The sequence below is a fragment of the Oreochromis aureus genome, linkage group 4 (genome assembly GCF_013358895.1).
Source record: "Oreochromis aureus strain Israel breed Guangdong linkage group 4, ZZ_aureus, whole genome shotgun sequence".
Taxonomy (NCBI): Eukaryota; Metazoa; Chordata; class Actinopteri; order Cichliformes; family Cichlidae; genus Oreochromis; species Oreochromis aureus.
In genome coordinates, this window is record NC_052945.1 from 12,067,409 (window position 1) to 12,085,078 (window position 17,670).

General features: G+C 40.7%; 1 protein-coding gene across 1 annotated transcript in view; it reads right to left on the reverse strand.

The window, feature by feature from the left end:
• The window catches only part of olfm2a (olfactomedin 2a), a 42,166-nt gene extending 29,687 nt beyond the window's left edge, over positions 1 to 12,479 (reverse strand). The window contains exon 1 of the mRNA XM_031743508.2: positions 12,078 to 12,479. Within this exon, the coding sequence (XP_031599368.1) occupies positions 12,078 to 12,134 (57 nt within the window). The 5' untranslated portion in view covers positions 12,135 to 12,479. The remainder of the gene's footprint in view (positions 1 to 12,077) is intronic.
• Positions 12,480 to 17,670: the final 5,191 nt, after the last annotated feature.

Sequence of the window (17,670 nt, forward strand, 5' to 3'; positions counted from 1 at the left end):
ATGCATTTAAGCTTACAGATACTGTAATACTATAGTCATTTTCTGGATATGTGACCTGTTTACCAATGCCCCACACACAGAACCAACAACAGAGCCCATGCCACATGTTGACCTTTTCTCCCAGCTAATCATGGATTCTCTGTGTAACATAGGGAAAGCTATTACTGTAAATGGAGTAATTACTGACAGCAATTTGGAAGTCTTCTTCACAACAGAAAGGTAACAAAAGCTCAAAGAAATCCTCCTAATTGAGACAGGCCCCCCATAGCTACCTGCCTCTTCAAAACAGCCTTTACTGAACTTCATACAATATAATTTTTTTCATCCAGATTTTAACTTGTCTTCCTCTGAGTGTTAGAAACCCTCAGATATTGAACCACTTTAAGACATCTCAGTTGATAAAATACATGTAATTGACATACATTTTTGCTGTTTAGTCTTAAGAGCATTTTCAAATCTGCTTTGGCATGCAGCATGAGCGCTATTCCAACGTCTTATCATTTTACTTTCAAACTGCTTTGTTTCATTGATGTTCTGTTCATTTTTGTTTGCAGTAGAGCTGGTAACTATTCTTAGATAGCATGTATCTAGTACCTTGTTAGATGACCAAAGAGACAGCCAGTGGACAAAGTGGCTGTGTTTGGTCTTTGTCTGAGTCATTGTTTACAAATGTCACCAAGTCACAAAGTGAAGGTATCACAGTGATTAGCTAAGCACCGTGGTAGGTTACACAAGAGGAAACTAAGCCAAAGATAACTCTGGAATCAGACAAAAAGGTTATAAAGGAAACTGTGATGCTAATGAGAGGCAGAGAGAAAGACAGCAAGACAAATTAAAAAGGAGGGAGAAGGGTGTAAGATGTATTTTGAAGCTCCCTGAGGTGATGAATTTACATCTTTGTCGGTTTTCTGCCATGTCTGCAACAGTGAAACTAACAGGACCAGAGAGGAGTGGTGAGGTCTTGCCAATTATACTTTGGTTTGCTGAGAGATTGCAGCAGTCAGATACTAAAAAAAGAAAAGAAAAAAAACATGCTTGACATAGACGAGGAGCAAACAATGACCAGAACCTAACAGCTATGTACCGTATATTAGTAATTAAGGGACAGAACCAGCCTGCAGTCTTGTGTCCAACCTCTTTGTCAGAGCTCACATTGAAGCCTCCATTTGTATCCTCTGTCTTCAGGTCATTAATGCTCACAGAAGCTGTAACATTTAATTAGGGAGACATTATTAGTACAACACTGGCCCAGTGTGCAGCAGAGAGAAATCCCCAAACAGCCCCTAACTGAATATTACATTTACAGCCACATGGAATTATGAGGGTAAAGGTTAGCAGAAACTTGTAGATAAACAAATTAGCTTGTCATTTTATACTTTTTTGAGTTGGGGAGAAGAAAGCCTGGGAAAAAAAGGCTCATTAGAATAAATAAACAGTCCTGTAATAGCCTGTGTTCTTCCTTTGCCTTCCACAAACTCCCTGCGGATTTCAGCCATATACTATAATCTGCAGTGTCTGTGCTGCACATCAAAATGAGGAGCCACTGATCCATTCAGTGATTACACAAACAAACAGACAGGAAAATATCAGCAAACTGCTGAAAATTGCAATACGGTGCAAAAATGAGAAGTTTGTACAAATATTATAAAGAGGTAATATTGTGTGGAGTTAGTCAAGTGTGAGATGAGAAGATTGGGTGAGTTAAGTGAGTGGGAAGGTGTTAGTGGGAGGAAGGTGGATAGGCCCTAATGGTAAAGAGTAGTTATAAAGTCTTCTGCTATACCACATGGGACATTAGTCTGGATCTCTCAGCAACAGATGTGATGTTTAGCAGTTACAAAGCCGTAAACTAATAACTGTAGTAGCATTTGCTATGTTACTGTCTCTAGTCAGTTCTTCTTCAAACATACGAATTACACTGCAGGATTTATGTGAGTTTATCTGCGTGCTAAACAAAGACAAGCAGCTTTGTGGATTTGTCTGCAGAAACTCTGTTGATGCAAGATGTTGTGCAGCCTGCGTTTCACAATGAAGACACTGCAAGATCTGCAGTGCTTAATAATGACACTCGTGAGTGAATGCAGATAGGATATGAGAAAGGTCATTCTTTGCACTAATTTTCCATGCAGCACCAAGCACCACCTTTCTTTGCTAATCGATAACATAATTACTTTCATTGGTGGTCTTTAGGACATGGCAGTCTCCTACTTCACTGCTCGATCCTCATTGGACAAACCATTGTTGACTTTTAGCTGACTGCCATGGGTAAAATGCATTCAAAATAAGATCTACCCTTTAAACAAAGGAGTTTCTAATAACAGGGAAAAGAATTCTGGAGATATTTTTTCTCCTCATAGATTAAATCATTCATTTAAATTTTAATGACACCCATGCAAGGACCCACCTCTGAACAACAACTGAGTGTTTGTGTCATTTTGAAAAGGAAAGACTTATGAATAAAGATGGCCCTTCCGAGATGCAGTCAATAATAATTACATTTTCTAATTTCCTTGATCATTTCCATTTATAAGCAGTTACCAAAATCCAAATCCTTTATGCATAGATTTTTTTTCCTCATTTTTAAATGACGTCTGAATTTACCAAATTATATATGGGCACAAATCGGTTAGTTTTACTTTGAAAGGAGTCCCACAGTTCACACGTAATACCCTCCTTCTGGGCTGTTTGGAAAAGATTAACCCTGATTTTAAGTATGGCAGCTGCAGATATTGATCCAGACACGCCAAGTAGAAAAATGTGGATGACATGTGAGATGTATTCTGCTGTGAAGATACTTGCACCAGCTCATTGCAAGCTGTTACTCTCACTGAGAAGAGTAAGAGATGAGAGCTGGGCCGAGAGGGCCAGTAGCCTGAGGCACTAAGGCGTAAAGAGAGAGACCTCTCCTGAATACCTATTCATCACATCACCATTAGTGTGGCTAAAGCACTCAGCTCTGCTGCTCATACCATATAACAAGAAATACTGCATTAGATCCCATTTCATAGTTTGACATGACTATCACTGCTGCCTGATACACAGCAGTACTTCAACCTGCTTGCTTTTCTCACCTTGTTATGCAACGAGATACAGACATAGTTATCATGCAGCTCATCTACACACACACACACACACACAGGCATCCACACACACACACATAAACTCAAAAGTAGACAAACAAGTACGGACTCTAATCATCATGAGAGCAGGTTTTTATCAGAGCATGGCGCCTTTTTTTCCCTCCTCCGACAAAAATGCCACTCTACATCATATTCTTGTCACATCTTGTCTGTCAACACTCATCCTTCCATCCTGCTGCTTCCTGTGCCTCTCCCTCCCAAGCGACAGGATGCACATGTCATTGTTTTGTCATGGTCATGGCCGTATTGATTAAGCGATGTGAAGCTAATTAAAGACAATCTGCAAAAGAGTGTCGTTGCCAGTGAGGGGAATAAAATCACAATGACAAAGTGGTAGGCCTCTAATTATTATTCTCCTTCTCGTTCAAGATGCGAGAGATAAAAACCCTGCAGACGCAGTCGTAAGGCTCCCTCTGACTATTTCTCCTTCTGTCCCTGCTCACAATCTGAGTTTTCATTTTCAGTAACTCTACTCTGTCTTTCACTGTCTTTTCAGTTTCTCTCTCTCTCTTTCTATCACACACTCACTTACCAGCCATGCTGCCCTGCTCAGCTACTCCACTGGGCACTAATTCAAACTCAGTTCACATCCTTTCACTTTGTACTGATACTGCCCACCAACCCTGATCAACACAGCAGCTTTAGTTCACAGCATCTGTCTACAGTGTGTGTGCCTGTGTGGCAAAAACATATGCATGCACACTATATGGTCTCGGTTATAGTGGATTAGCTTTTGGAACTACACTTTTTCCTACACACACACACACTCACGCACACAGAGTAGCTTTAATATAATTTAGATGCAATATGCATACGCATTTCCAAGAGTATTGCTAAGGGACAAGAGGGGGGAAAGGATGCTTTCTTTTCAGTACTTGAAGTACATTTTGTCCTTTGTGCAGGATGTCTTCGTGTGTCTGAGACTGCCATTATTTTCTTTTTAAAGAAAAAGATTAAAACATTTTTGTTCGAAGTTAACAATCACAAATATATCAGATGCCATGCATTCATGGATCCGACTCACTAACTTAAGAAAAGTTGCTTTGCTCTAACAGGCTTATCTAAACCTAAGCTTTCTAATCTATGATAAATGGCTGCAAAAATCCCAGTGTTACATCAGTTTCCTACAGCATTGTGTTATCCATGACCCTACTTATTTCAGGGCATTCAGAAGTGTCATGAAATAAAGCAATGTCCTGTGCATATCATAGTTCTTGGTTAATATATATTCATTTTTTGGTTTTTAGCTGCATCATGGTCTCTACTTCCAGATGTTGCATTCACACCCAGTACTGCGCACTAATGTGTCCATGTATGTTTTATAGAGTTGGAGAAATCCTGGGGGTTTAGGCTCAGCTATCATAATGTAATGCAAGCTGGAGTTCCTTCCACTGGATCATCTTGTTATCGCCCCCTCTCCTGCATGTAGTGTCTTTATCAAAGGACCTTTCTACCTTGCTCACCGTGGGGCTGCAAAGAGCAGCATTGCCAGCCTGCTTGATATGCAGCAGTGTCTGGTCGCTGCTGGGCTCCCACGCCTCCCTGACTGGAGCCTTTAAGCCCTGGCGCAGTCAGAGAGAGTGAGTCTCCCTCATCAATGGCCCTACTGAGTGGCTGTGACAGTGCCACGTGGAAAACACATCGATTAAATGGTTCCTCCTGCCTTCTACTTCCTCCTCTACTGTGCTGCATAGCTCTCATCCTTCATTACCCAAAATGATCACCCTGCAATTGAGTTAGCTTTCAACATGGGAAGCAATGCTGTCACAGTCACACATGGCGGCGAGCAGACGATTCGATGGAACAAAGGTAGCAGGGATCACGAGAAGTAGAAGCAGGAAGAGACAAAAAACAGAAGAGATGAAAGGGAAGTGAGAGAGAAGACGAAGGATAGCACAGTTTGAGCAGTTCAACCAACATTTACTCTGTCACTTGTTTATCACCCCTCATTTAGTGTCAGTTACTGCTACAGCTCTCCGCTTCATGCGATGAATGTCAGCAATTAACTAGGACGTTCAAAAGGAAAACAAAATCCACGCCTGAGAATCTGACGTGAAAACCAACCGCTTTTAAAAGAAACAAGTTTGTATGTTGCCTAGCCATATGAGCGAGCAGGTAGAGGCACAATCTGTGACTGGTGTTTTTGAATGCACAACACTCCTTGATGTGTTTCTTCCGATAAAAGTGAAGAGATGTAAAGAGCAACGTTCAAGTAGCAGCTTGCCCAATCTGCTCAGTCTTATGAAAGCTTTTGTATCAGAGCGGGAAGAGGAGCTCTAGGCGCAACAGCCATATTTATATTCCAATCTTCTACACAGAAACCCACATTGCCAGGCTCATAAAAGATTCATCGAGCAGGGGAAAGCAAGGTCGTACAGAAAGCTGGTCAGGAGGTGCCTACTGCAATGCAAAAAAATAAATAAATTTTTAAAAAAAGAGCCGACTGGCACACACAAACTCACGTACACCCCAAAACACTGGGTCACTCCCATAGTGACTGTTACTAGGGCTACATGTGTTGTTATCCTTATTACAGGCAGCTGTGTGTTCAGCACTGACCAAATGATCAAGCACGTCTGTGCTCTAATTGGCATCTGTCACTTAGACCATGCACTTCAGCAGCCTTAATAGCTTTAGCCACGTTTGTTTGAATCGATTCTGTGCATTGTCTGGCTCTTTGTCTACTGTGGATCCGATTGCTGACATGCTTGGAAACTAGAGCGCAAAGGCGAGAGAGAAAAGGAGACAAAGACAATGTGTATTTGCGAGAAGAAAGAGTGTGCGTAGAGGTGCATGTGTGTCTGTGCTGGGTGTTGTCAGAGAAATGTCACTCTTGCTTAGAGTCACAGACATAAACCTCTGGGAGTCCTGCACCCTCCAGCACACTCACACAGAAGGAAAGAGAGAAAGTGGGGTAGAGAATGCGATATAGGGATGATATTCATCCCACCAGTCAAGCCGATGCTTCTATACTCTGTCGACAGGAAGCATACAAATAACATCCTATGCATTATATTAGCAGCCAGAACGTTTTGAGAAATTATTTATGCATGAGTCAAACATTGTAAATTCTGTAGAAGAGAGATCAGGTGTCAAGGAGGGGGACGTAATTTCAAAATATAATACATGCAATGCTATTTTTTTAGGTCTCCTGTATGATTTTTTTTTTTTTTAAATCACCCACTTAGTTGTTGGTTAAATGTCAGGTTAACCAACCATTTAGTAGAAATAAATGGTTGAAATGAGAAAGCTAAGCTTTCTAATAGTGATTGCAATCTGTCCTCCAGTCAGACAGCTTGGTCCATGTGAATCCTAATGGTCGTTATAGAACAGCAGGCGGCTGGATTTTCAACACGACAGAAAACAGCAATAGAGGTCATTTAGGGCCCGCACATGCCTTGAGCATATGTAGTGGACAGTTTGTGACTCGGAATGAGTAAGCGGTCATTTAAAGTGAAACTAAACTGTAATGTTCATCTGATGCTGGCAAGCCCCTTTTCAAGTAATATTTAAATGTCTGCCAAGTGTGCTGAAGGTTTTACAATGCATATTTTTTGGTTTGGCAATTGCAAAAGCAAACAAAACAAACACATAACCTATGAAAAAGGTTATTCCATATGAAGAGGTATGGCCAAGCTTATGCTAGCTCTACCTCTGGAGGCAATCATGACAGGGAGGCAGTATTAGTCTGAGAGTCAGGCCACTGACCTCACACGCTTCTCTACTCAGCAGTGCACCCGTTAACCAATTACCATGCAGACCACTGCCTGCCTGTGAGGCTCATCCAAGGCATCGCAGTAGTAAAATCAGCTACCCGTTTCACTTTGTCATTGAGACACACCTCAAATAAACTCCCCAGCATCATCACAACCTAAGTCACCCAGGAGTGAGTTGTGAACAAAATGATGAAGAGCAGGTAAATCATCATTAAGAACACAAAAAGCACGTTAACCTTCCTTTATCTGCCCCTGCACAGTACTTGATCTAAATATAACCGCCACCATTCGCAGCTGTCCCAACTTTCAACTTTAATTTTACAACTCACTTGCTCATAGTGGGGTCATCTGATTGCTGTGGTTTTTATTGTAGGGTCTTTACCTTACAATATAAACTGAGTCAAACTGAATTTAAGTTTAAAAAAAAAGTCTTACAGCAAAAAAGATTGGTAACCTCTTCAAGTCCTGATTTCCGTTCTTAGTCGTGAATCCATACAGTGTCGGTGCTTGTGAAGATTATTTGTCCCTGCAAATGCGCTCACACACACATAAAAACGCCTCTGATGATGAAGCAGCAGGCTACATAAAAGCACATCAAACATTAAGATGAGGGAGTGAACAGTGGACAGCACAAAGGCTCGATAGCTCTCAGTGCATCAGCCCCTTTCTTAAGCAGTATCTCTTTTATAAAACAAATCTCTCACACAATGTGGTATCATTATCGTGCACTAATTCAAGCCCTACCCTAATCAGTCATGACACAAGCACATACTATTCAATCTCTCCAAGCAGCAGTGAATCAGATATAACGCAACCTCATTATCTGCGGCTGATTGTGAAGCAGCACCTTTGTATATTGATGGGGAGCGCATGAAAGTGGATGCACAGAGGCTAATATAACCCTGCCTGCTCACTTACTCACCCACATCATGCTAAACATGATTGCTTCTGACTCACAGGCAACACAGGTATTAGTTCACATAGGTAATTATGTGGTGTTTTATTCAAGAAACAGATGAAATTTACAGTAAACTTACATATTGTTGCCATGTAATGCAAAATATGTCTTTAAAACCACATTTTTTTTAGCAGTGAGTCAATTGACTCATCAGTTATGTGTGAGCTACACCCATACTATGTAATGCTCTTGGCGTATGAAGATATATCTTTGTTGCTGCTTGACCTTCTAATTACATGGGCTTGTGTGGTCATGCAGTGTTAATAATTCATTCAAGCTCTGGAGCTGTCTAGTCCAGCAAGGTGATTTTATCAGCTGTGTCTTTGCCTCTCGCTGGCAGATTTACACCCATGCTCCTGCAGCTTTTCATTTGTTTAATTCTCTAGGTGGAGGTTATGATGCGGCTTGGCAGAGCACACTCTGTCCAGCATGCTACTTAGTGTCCTTCTTCCTGGAAAACATAGATTCACATCTCTATTCTTAGAACATTATCCAGCTACACGTCTGTTTTCTCAACATTTATATAAACCTTTACCTAGTGGGTTCTCTGATATGATGGCAATGGGAGAATTTCTATAAAGAAATTTTTCTGACATGCATTTTTTTTTTCTTAGATTTCTGTGTAATAGGCTTTTGGTGTGGAGACGAGGATGAAGATTTAACATGGCTCGATCACGTTCGTGTCTAGGGAAGGGTTTTTATTATGATCATGCAGCTTTGCTCTCATTCAGCTGGCACCAGGCAAAGCCATTTTTTTCCAAAGGGTCAATGCCAGGGTGGTGGACTATTTAAAGCTGTCTCATGTGGACATTCGCCAACTGAGCTTTTTGTCCTGCCTGACTCTGAATGAACAAAGGTCTGTCCTTTTTGTCCTCACATGTAGAAGCACTGTAAACAGCTTTACATTAGGTCATCTTACAGCATTATCGTTACTGTTTTTTGCACTTGTGTTACTAAAAGCATCTAGTTTCTCTGACACTTATGCTGCATCACTAAACTACTGTATAATTAGCTCAATGTAAATAAACCTAATGTTTGTGCCAAATGATGTTTTAAACAGCAGCCTGATTTACAAGTGCTTGCTCTGTTACACTGCTCGCATTTCAGCTATAAATTGGCCCTGGCTGGGCAAGTTCCTCCTACAATCATCACACCAAACTAGAATGAGGAAACACAATTTAACAAGGTCTTACAGGGTAGTATTTTCAAATTGGTTGTTTATCATGATCACTGGTGAGAGAAGGGATCAAGCAAACTACTGAAAAATCTAGCCAATTGCTTACACAGGCTCCTGTCTCCCTCTTTGAGAACGACAAGGATTTCTCCCCCAATGCACTTTGTGTCTCGACAGCAAAACACCAAAGCAAATGTTCATTTCCATCAGTCTCAACCGCACTATTATCGGCAGGCTTCAAGGTGAGGAATCTTAAACCAATAAAGGCATTCCTCTGGCACTTACTCACTCCTCTGGGATAGAAGTGCTTGTATTTACTTATTTATTTATTTATCAATTTATTTATTTTCCTTGCCCCCAAACCCTAAGAGAGAAAATACATGAACCAATCACTACGCCTTAAACAGTAATTGTGCCACTCTAGAAAATGAAACAAATAAATCATTTGTTTAATTGGAACAAAATACACATTACATCCCCATCAGGCTCCTTGCATGCTTTTTAAAAGAGCTTGATTGTCGAGCAGGAATCTAGTATTCCCTTTAAGTCTTTGATTGTAACGTTAAAGTTATATCTATTGATGAAGAAGTCACCTTATTATTCATCTTTACTTCAATTCAATAATTCATTATGATTAATTTATTCGAGTAATTTTTCAAGCTGCAATACATTACACTCCCTATCTTACTAATAATGAAACAAACTAAGTATACAATACATGTAATATCACATATTGATGTATGGTCAATCCTAGCACTTGATTGAGTGTACCTGTATTCTGTCATGCGTCACTTGGTGTGCACATTATAGCAAGACATCTGTGCCAAGGTCAAACAGGTGCCCACTTATATCAGTAGCACTAAGGACCCCTGGGCTTTATGGGTACTTAACAAACACACGCAGTGAACGAACAAGTGCATCTGTCTCATTAAAGCTGTCTAAATATTTCATAAAAGCTTGTGTTGAAACTGTGACTGAAGCTGACTGTGGATATGAGCTCTGCTGGTAGGGAGTGTTATCCCCGTTGCAGTACATATGCAAGAATTCATCAATACTTTATGTTTGCAGTGCAATCTTAAGAAGATGGGCGGTGTCATATTTTCTTTCAAACCTTTCAATATTTAATGTAAACACTTACAACAAATTGTCCCCCAAAGGCAGCTACTATATAAACCCACTGAAGAAGAGGTTGAAATATGAAACTGTATCATCAGTTACGTTGTCAGGATCACATTTGCAAGTGTTTACCATTTATTGAAGTGCATCTGTGATGCCGTGTGAGTATTTGTTGAACAGAGAAAGTTGTGTAATTTACAAATTTCCTCCAATTTTGGCCAAATTTTTTGGTTTGGATTAGAATATATCAGTTTTTACTCCATAATTAAGCATCAGGGAAGTTTAATCATTCTGGGGTTGTGCTTGAAAATAAATGAGAGTTTTTCACCTTGTTGGCACTCTAGGAGATACACAGTTCTCCTCTAATAACATCTTTGCTGTACATGCTTTATTTTAAATCTACCAAACAAGTGAATGGCACATCTACTCATCTCCTATAGATTGAAAACACATAGTAGCTTTAGCTCCTTTTACAGGTCAATTGTAATTGTTTACTCCGCTGGTAAACATAAATGAGTGATGTATGTGACCACACATGGCTAGTGCAAATGCAATACGAAATATTAGTCAATCTGAACAGTTCCAACAATATACTGCATTTTACAATGATAATTGACAGCTAAATGGAGTAACAGGCTGTGCTCATATGTGAGATGAAAAGTCCATTAGTTTAACAGTATACATTTACTGCAAATACCTAAAGAGCCATTCTGAAAAAGAAATGCAATCGAAGACAATGTAATAGAGAGCTGATTCAATTCTATTATCCATGAGTGACGGCCATATTATTCACTGTTATTTTTCATACCATTTTAACGTCGAGTATTTCACTGACCTTGTTAATGCACATATATTCCGTTTCATTTGATCTTTGGTGTTATATCTGCAAGACCCTGAGGCCTCTCGATGGCCTTTGCCAAATGGTGATACTCACCTCCAACGTATAAGGAGGCGCTGTCTTGGGTGCTAAATTGACTCAGACTGCCAGTTTTAACTGAAGGCGCGACGCAGCGCTGTCCACGGTCCTGAATATAGCTTGGCTTGTGTCTAAAGGTATAAACGGCGCTGACCTACAAGGACCGTTGGCTAGTTTGTGCGATCCTAGAAAATGTGGAGAATTGTAGCTGGCTTCTCTGTAGACGTTACACTTTCTAATCCATCTGAGTTATGCTCATCACTGCACGTATGTTGACCAGCTGAACCCCTGCAAGTTCAAATGCTCTTGCCTTGGCCGAAAGCTTTTCTGGGTCAAATGATTTACCGTCCTTCACTTTAATTTACAAGTGTCACAACAAAGCTCGTCATTTTTCCGGCTTTTCTCGAGTGTCATACACGAGAGCACGCCACACAAGCAGGCACACGTCCCCAGGAACTACAACCATTTGTTGGCGCTGGGTTGGTACAGTATAGTAATTACTCATGTCTTGCATTCACGGCCACAAATCACACTTCGTTGCCTGACGCTTAAACAGCGCAATATCTGATTCTCGGTGAGCCCCGGGACTCCTCTGTCACTGATGTAGAGGTAGATAGGAAGATCTGTAAACAACGACCTCCAGGGCATCAAAAGCATCAGAGCGCCGACAAATCAATTAATATACTGTCAAGGGGAGAGGGTACTTTATGTATTTTTATCATTCCCTTAAGGCAGTGACTATAAATCGCATGACGATATTCTTTTTTATGTGTAAGGGCTCTACGTGGATATGCCATCGACTGTTACAGCCCTTCTTATTGTTATACTTGAACTTTCTCCCTATGTTTCAGTAGCATAATAGAATGCATACTGAACTGCGATATTTTCGGATTAATAGGTCTTCGCAGTCATTTAACATATTTTACCTTCTTTGAAATTGCGATGTTGTTCCAATCAAAGCGTTGGTTCACAGGTATAATGTCAATTTTGAGATTCGTAAATAGGTGCTTCAGGAACTTTTGAGCAATGCTTATTCATCGCATGCATGCGTCCTTACCTCACCGGGCATGACAGCTAACATCACAAGTAGGAACATGGCACTGAAGAGATGCATTCTTGTCGAAATGTTCGCGTCCCAGCCGACACCGGTTCCGGCAGCTGTCCCTCCGTGTTTTTTTAATCGTTACTGGGGCGGTTTCTTCACATACAGAGGGATTCCTTCAATGCTGTGTCGGCTGTGCGCCACCAGCCTCATCACCGGGACGCAAGGCAGCCCTCTGTGGTTCGGTAAAGCGACCAGTCGCGTGTTTTTTGTGGAGCATAGACAGTTTTGCGGGAAGCGTACGCTGAACCTCCTATCTCTGAGAAGGAGAGAAAGGAGGGGAGAGTGAGAAAGAGAGAGAGCGAAATAGAGCGCAAACTCCTGAGATGCTGTAATGAGTCAAAGTGAACAGACAGCGGTCCCCTCCGTCCTGCAAAATAACTGCGACTGAGCGCCAGGAGCTTGGGGGGTGGGGGGCCAGAGGTTGGAAGGTGACTGCTGTGCTTGCAAGGTGCAGACACTAGGAGCAGCACGTCTACGTGCCAGGAGTCCAGAGAACGAAGTACCAATCTTTGATGCAGCCGAGGTTGGCTGTGCACCTGTGTGTGTGTGTGTGCGTGTGTGATAGATAGATAGATAGATAGATAGATAGATAGATAGATAGATAGATAGATAGATAGATAGATAGATAGATAGATAGATAGATAGATAGATAGATAGATAGATAGATAGATAGATAGATAGATAGGACCTTAAGAATCCGACATTTAGCATTAGTAATGTCTTCCTGCTCATTATGAATAATAGGTAGAAAGGCTGTTAGATCAACATTAATACCATCAATTCAGCCCTGACATATATCCAATTACAACATGCCAAAACAAAGGGATTCTCTTGGGTTTAGGAAAATGATAAAGATTATTATTGTTCCGATTACAATGAAGATAATGAATGCTCCAAGCTTTATCCAGTCAATTATCCAAGAGATAATTGACTGATTCTGCTGACATTCATTTAATACCTATTGTCCGAGCCAGGTGAAGATTAGAATGGGTGTGCACACAGCTTCTTTGGCATGTGCTCATGTAAGCTGTGACAGGCTGTGTTTGCGATGGTGGTGATGGTGAAGCTTTCATGGGTATAAAAAAAGGTATATTTTTCAACCTCTGCTTCCATCTTGTCCTCACCTCTTAAAGATGTTCTGGCTTAAAACCATCTTTGAGGTAAATGCAAAATGTGTCATCTGTGGCTCTGGAATCTCTTGACTGACTAAAGCTAAGACAGCTAAAGCTGCAAAGGCAGGACATAAAAAGAAAGGTGTATTGCTACTGAATAAAACATGCCTGTTTATAATTTTCATTGTCGAATCCACATAATACGGCACTGTTCTTGTGTTTCTTATTTATTTTTCTTCTAAGGTCACAGTAGTTAATTCCATAAAATATTACTCTTGAAAACCAAACCCTGTGGCTGCAGTTCAAAGCTTTCCAAAGCTAGAATAGCATAGAATAGTTCAAATAAATTCAGAAAGGATATCAACTAAAACAGTGTGATGAGTTGTTTCTACTATCCCTTTTGCCCCTGTATGGTTTGCGAGAGGGTTGACTTTCTCCACCCCTGCTGCTGCCCTCAGTGGCATAGTGCACACCCCTCTATTTTCCCAGCAGGAAAAACTACAAGGAGGTGAAATGAGTAGCTAGAGGAGGGCAAGGGAATGGTGATATCTGAGAAAGACAAAAATAAGAATGCATGAATGATTCCTCCTTCCAGTGATGCTGTTTTCACCAGTGTTATTGTATTTTAGTGCTTAATTCTGGATGCTGTCTTTGCTCATACATACAGTAAAGCATGAGAAGCCCAAGATTGCCAGAGTGTGTAAAATTGGTGATAAGTCATTGGCCAGGGTGCCACTGTTATTACTGAGGAAATACTGTACACTCTACTAACAGACTCATCCCTTCTCCTGGTTGCTCTACTCCATCTCCATCCCCTGTCACACTTTGCAATCCTGGGGCATTCGGAAAATTGTGGGACTGCTTCTGGGGTAAATGCAAACAAAGCATGACCCATTTGTCAAAAAATTGCACTATTTTTCTCTTGTTATCCTCAAGTCAGGCCAAGAAAGCCAAGGGAAAGAAGAATGAGACCTCCAGAGCCACTGTATGTCTTCTCAGGCAAGCAGGCATAATCTCTCTGTGTTTCTGTATAAGGCAGATGTAGCACTAAAACCATGATGATCCCAGGGTTACTCTCAGTGATTATCTTATTTGTTGACTGATTCAAGATTCGGGGATCGATTTGACTGTGATCATGGAATATAGAATTGTGTAAGTTAAGTACAAACTTCTTTTATACTACTGACAAAAAACAAATAGATATATTTACATGGATGAATAAATAATTATTAAAAAATGTCATGATATTGTTGTGGTGAAGGAATAATGTATTCTCACAGCCTGAGGAGAATACAGGCTGTGATAAAAGTTTGGTGGTATGACAGATAGTTCTATGTTGCTTGCCAGATATTGCCTTATAGCATCCTTTAGGCTTTGCTCAGACACCTCACATAACCAGAATCGCTGATTTAGCCATTTTTAGTTTTCTTAAAAAGAACTGTGTGATCAACATAACAGATTTCTGTGATATTGATTGCCAAGAACCTAAAGCTGTTGACCTACTCTCCCTCAGCTTCATGGAGAGATATGTGTCTTTACCTTCTTTGTTCTATAAAACCAGCAGTCAGCTCCTTAGTTTTGTTTACTGAACAGTCGATTGATCTGGTGTTGTATCTGTAAGAGTAGAGTTCTCTCCCTATTTGGACAGTGCAGTTGTAGGTATATAGTATGAATTTGGGGTGGTGAATACACAACTGAAGGGAGCTTCAATGTTGAGAAGATTTGATTGGCGATCTCAACTGTCTGGTATTTTTTGTTGGGAAGTCCAGTATCCACACTCAGGGAGTTTAATTTGTCAGTCAGTTTCATGGGGAATTTCTATTTAGATGTTGTTATTTTCCAGACAGTGTGAAGACAGGGAGGAGGGCATTCAACATGGCATCCTCTCTGGATGCAATGCAAACTGGTAGGAAGCTGTCTTTGATGTACTGGAGAACCAGCTTATCAAAACATTTCATCAGAATAGAGTTGATTGGTTGTGTGAATGCATTTCATGCTTTGTGGTTCAAGTTAGGATTACCTGCGGTGCTTTTCTCCGAGTTAGTGTGTGCATTGCTAAAATATTTGCAATAATGCAACACACTCGAAGTGGCCTAAGGACTATATTTAACATCCACGGCATCTTGGTGCTTAGGTGTATGTGTGTGCAAGTACGAGTTTGCACGAGTGTGTCTGACTGCCTGCAGGCACCTTGCTTGTCAAAGCATTCTTAAGCATTAAAACACAGCTGTGCAGATGGGGCCATTTGTATTGAGCCACCGTTGCCAAGCCTATTATTATATAGATTTTCAATTTCCAAGACTTGACTCTCTTAAAACAATTGGAAAGCAAGAAGAATATTAAACATACTCTGAGAATGAACTGTGGTATAGAAGCGCTAGAGAAAGAGTAACTAAGCTTTGTTTGTGGTTCTAGTGAATCTAAGACAGGTGCATGGACCCAGGGAGTGACTAAATTGTAGAGCGCGGCACAGGCATACACAGACAATCTAATTGGATTGTGTGACGTTGGAGTACATGAGTGGCTCCATCCATCTAGCAAACATTGGAGTCTGTCCCATAACAGAGCTTGTGGTTGTCATTGATCTTTGTAATGTTTCTGCTGCTGCTGCTGCAGCTGAGTTATTATGCAGTAGGACTGAAAGACCATATGCTCCTTCAAAGTATCCAGATCTTTAGTCTATATATAGTATGTTCATCTGGCATGTGGGAAAGTGTAAAGTTTATGGAGTTCTTAGTATTTGGCTTAGAATGTATAAGGAGACACTAATAATAATGTAAGATACTTCACTACAACATCAGCTTGTTGATGCAAAATGACATTCCAGAAAACATAACACAGATATCTAACAACAAAAAAAGCAATGTGCACAGCTTCCTAGAGCATGCATCTCACATTCATACTACCTAATGAATCTCTAATGCCTAAACAGCATGAAACATCTTATTCAGCAGTCTCAAAAGTACAGTGTCTTTGTGCAACCAAAGACTGCCACTGCTAACACTCAGCTGCCTGCAGAGTTTTCCTTTTCACTTCACTAGGGGAAAATCATTGTTAATCTGAATTTGAAATTTCAAATACCTAGTTCCAGAAGTCTAGGCTTGGTGAAAAGGGAAACGTGGAAATCTAGTCATAAAATCTATTATCCTGACTCTTAAAGATTAACGTTACAACAATGACAGCTTACTAAATCTCATCTTTCCAATGATAAGAGAGAGCCTAGGTTTTTCAGGATATGTCAAATAATATAAGGAGAAACACGTAAATGATGGCAAAGTTAAAGCAGTCAGTGGGACAGAAGGTTAAGAGTGCAATGTGCCCGACGCAATTCTCGGCTGAGTGCCCAAAGGGAGAGGTGTGAAACCTTCAGTGTCTGCCCAAAGATAGAATTTAACATGGCTTTTCACACTCATCTTAAGCTGCTTCACTTCACTACCTGATCATAACCAAGGCAACGAAGACAAGGACAGCTCAGGTTCAGTTGGATTTTTTGCAAAGAGGCCCTGCCATGCCTCCTGTCTGCGCCTCGCCATAAATCAGCAAACATCATCAATCACCATCTAGAAGAACTGTATGGCAGTGTGCTCATGTTGCAGAATCAAAACGGCGAGTTGCTGCCCAGCACAGACTCACAGCAACATAAAAAATGAGAGGAGACGCTGCCTGACCTATCAAACATAGAACGGGATTGTTTGCCAAGAGTTCCATCCTTAAGTAAAGCTATGTACACGCACAATTTTCCTATTGTTTTATCTTGTACTATCCTTTTTGTTTTTCATTGTTTCATTGACAAGTCTTCCTCTGTTTTGCTCTGCTTTTTATTTCTCCCAGAGTGAATAGTAGTGAGATGCTCCCTGAGTTGTTCTGTTGCCTGTATTTGTGTTTAATTGGATGAAAAGATGATGCATAATGCGGGAGGAAAGAAACATGAGAGAACCAAAGTCCACGTCGCCTGTGGCAATAGAAACCAGCAGCTATTTGTTGTTGACATTTTTCTCTGCTGTTTTTTTTTCTGCTCCATTGAAACTGTGGCAGCTTCCTGTTTTTTCATGCATTTAGGGTTTTTTCTCCCTTTGCAGCCTGTCTTGGCTGTAAAGTTCCCGAGCATCACAAGATTTCACTCTCCACTGCCACACTTTCAAGGGTGAGCATGTGTTTGTGTGCGTGGAGCTTGTACACTGCGATATCTGATGTACTATCGAAGGGGAGCTTTGATGTGGGTCTATCTAAAAAAGAGTACAGTCAGGTTATCTCCATTAGGGACAGAAAGAATGATGTTTACTTCATTGCAAATAACCTGCAGCAGCCGGCGCACATCTTCACTTCCATAAGTGTGAAGCAGGAAATGTGTACAAGTGAACTTGAAAGAAAGAAGATATGAAAATTGCATGCACATTTCTTTTGAGCTGTACTGTTCTTCTGATCAGTACTTA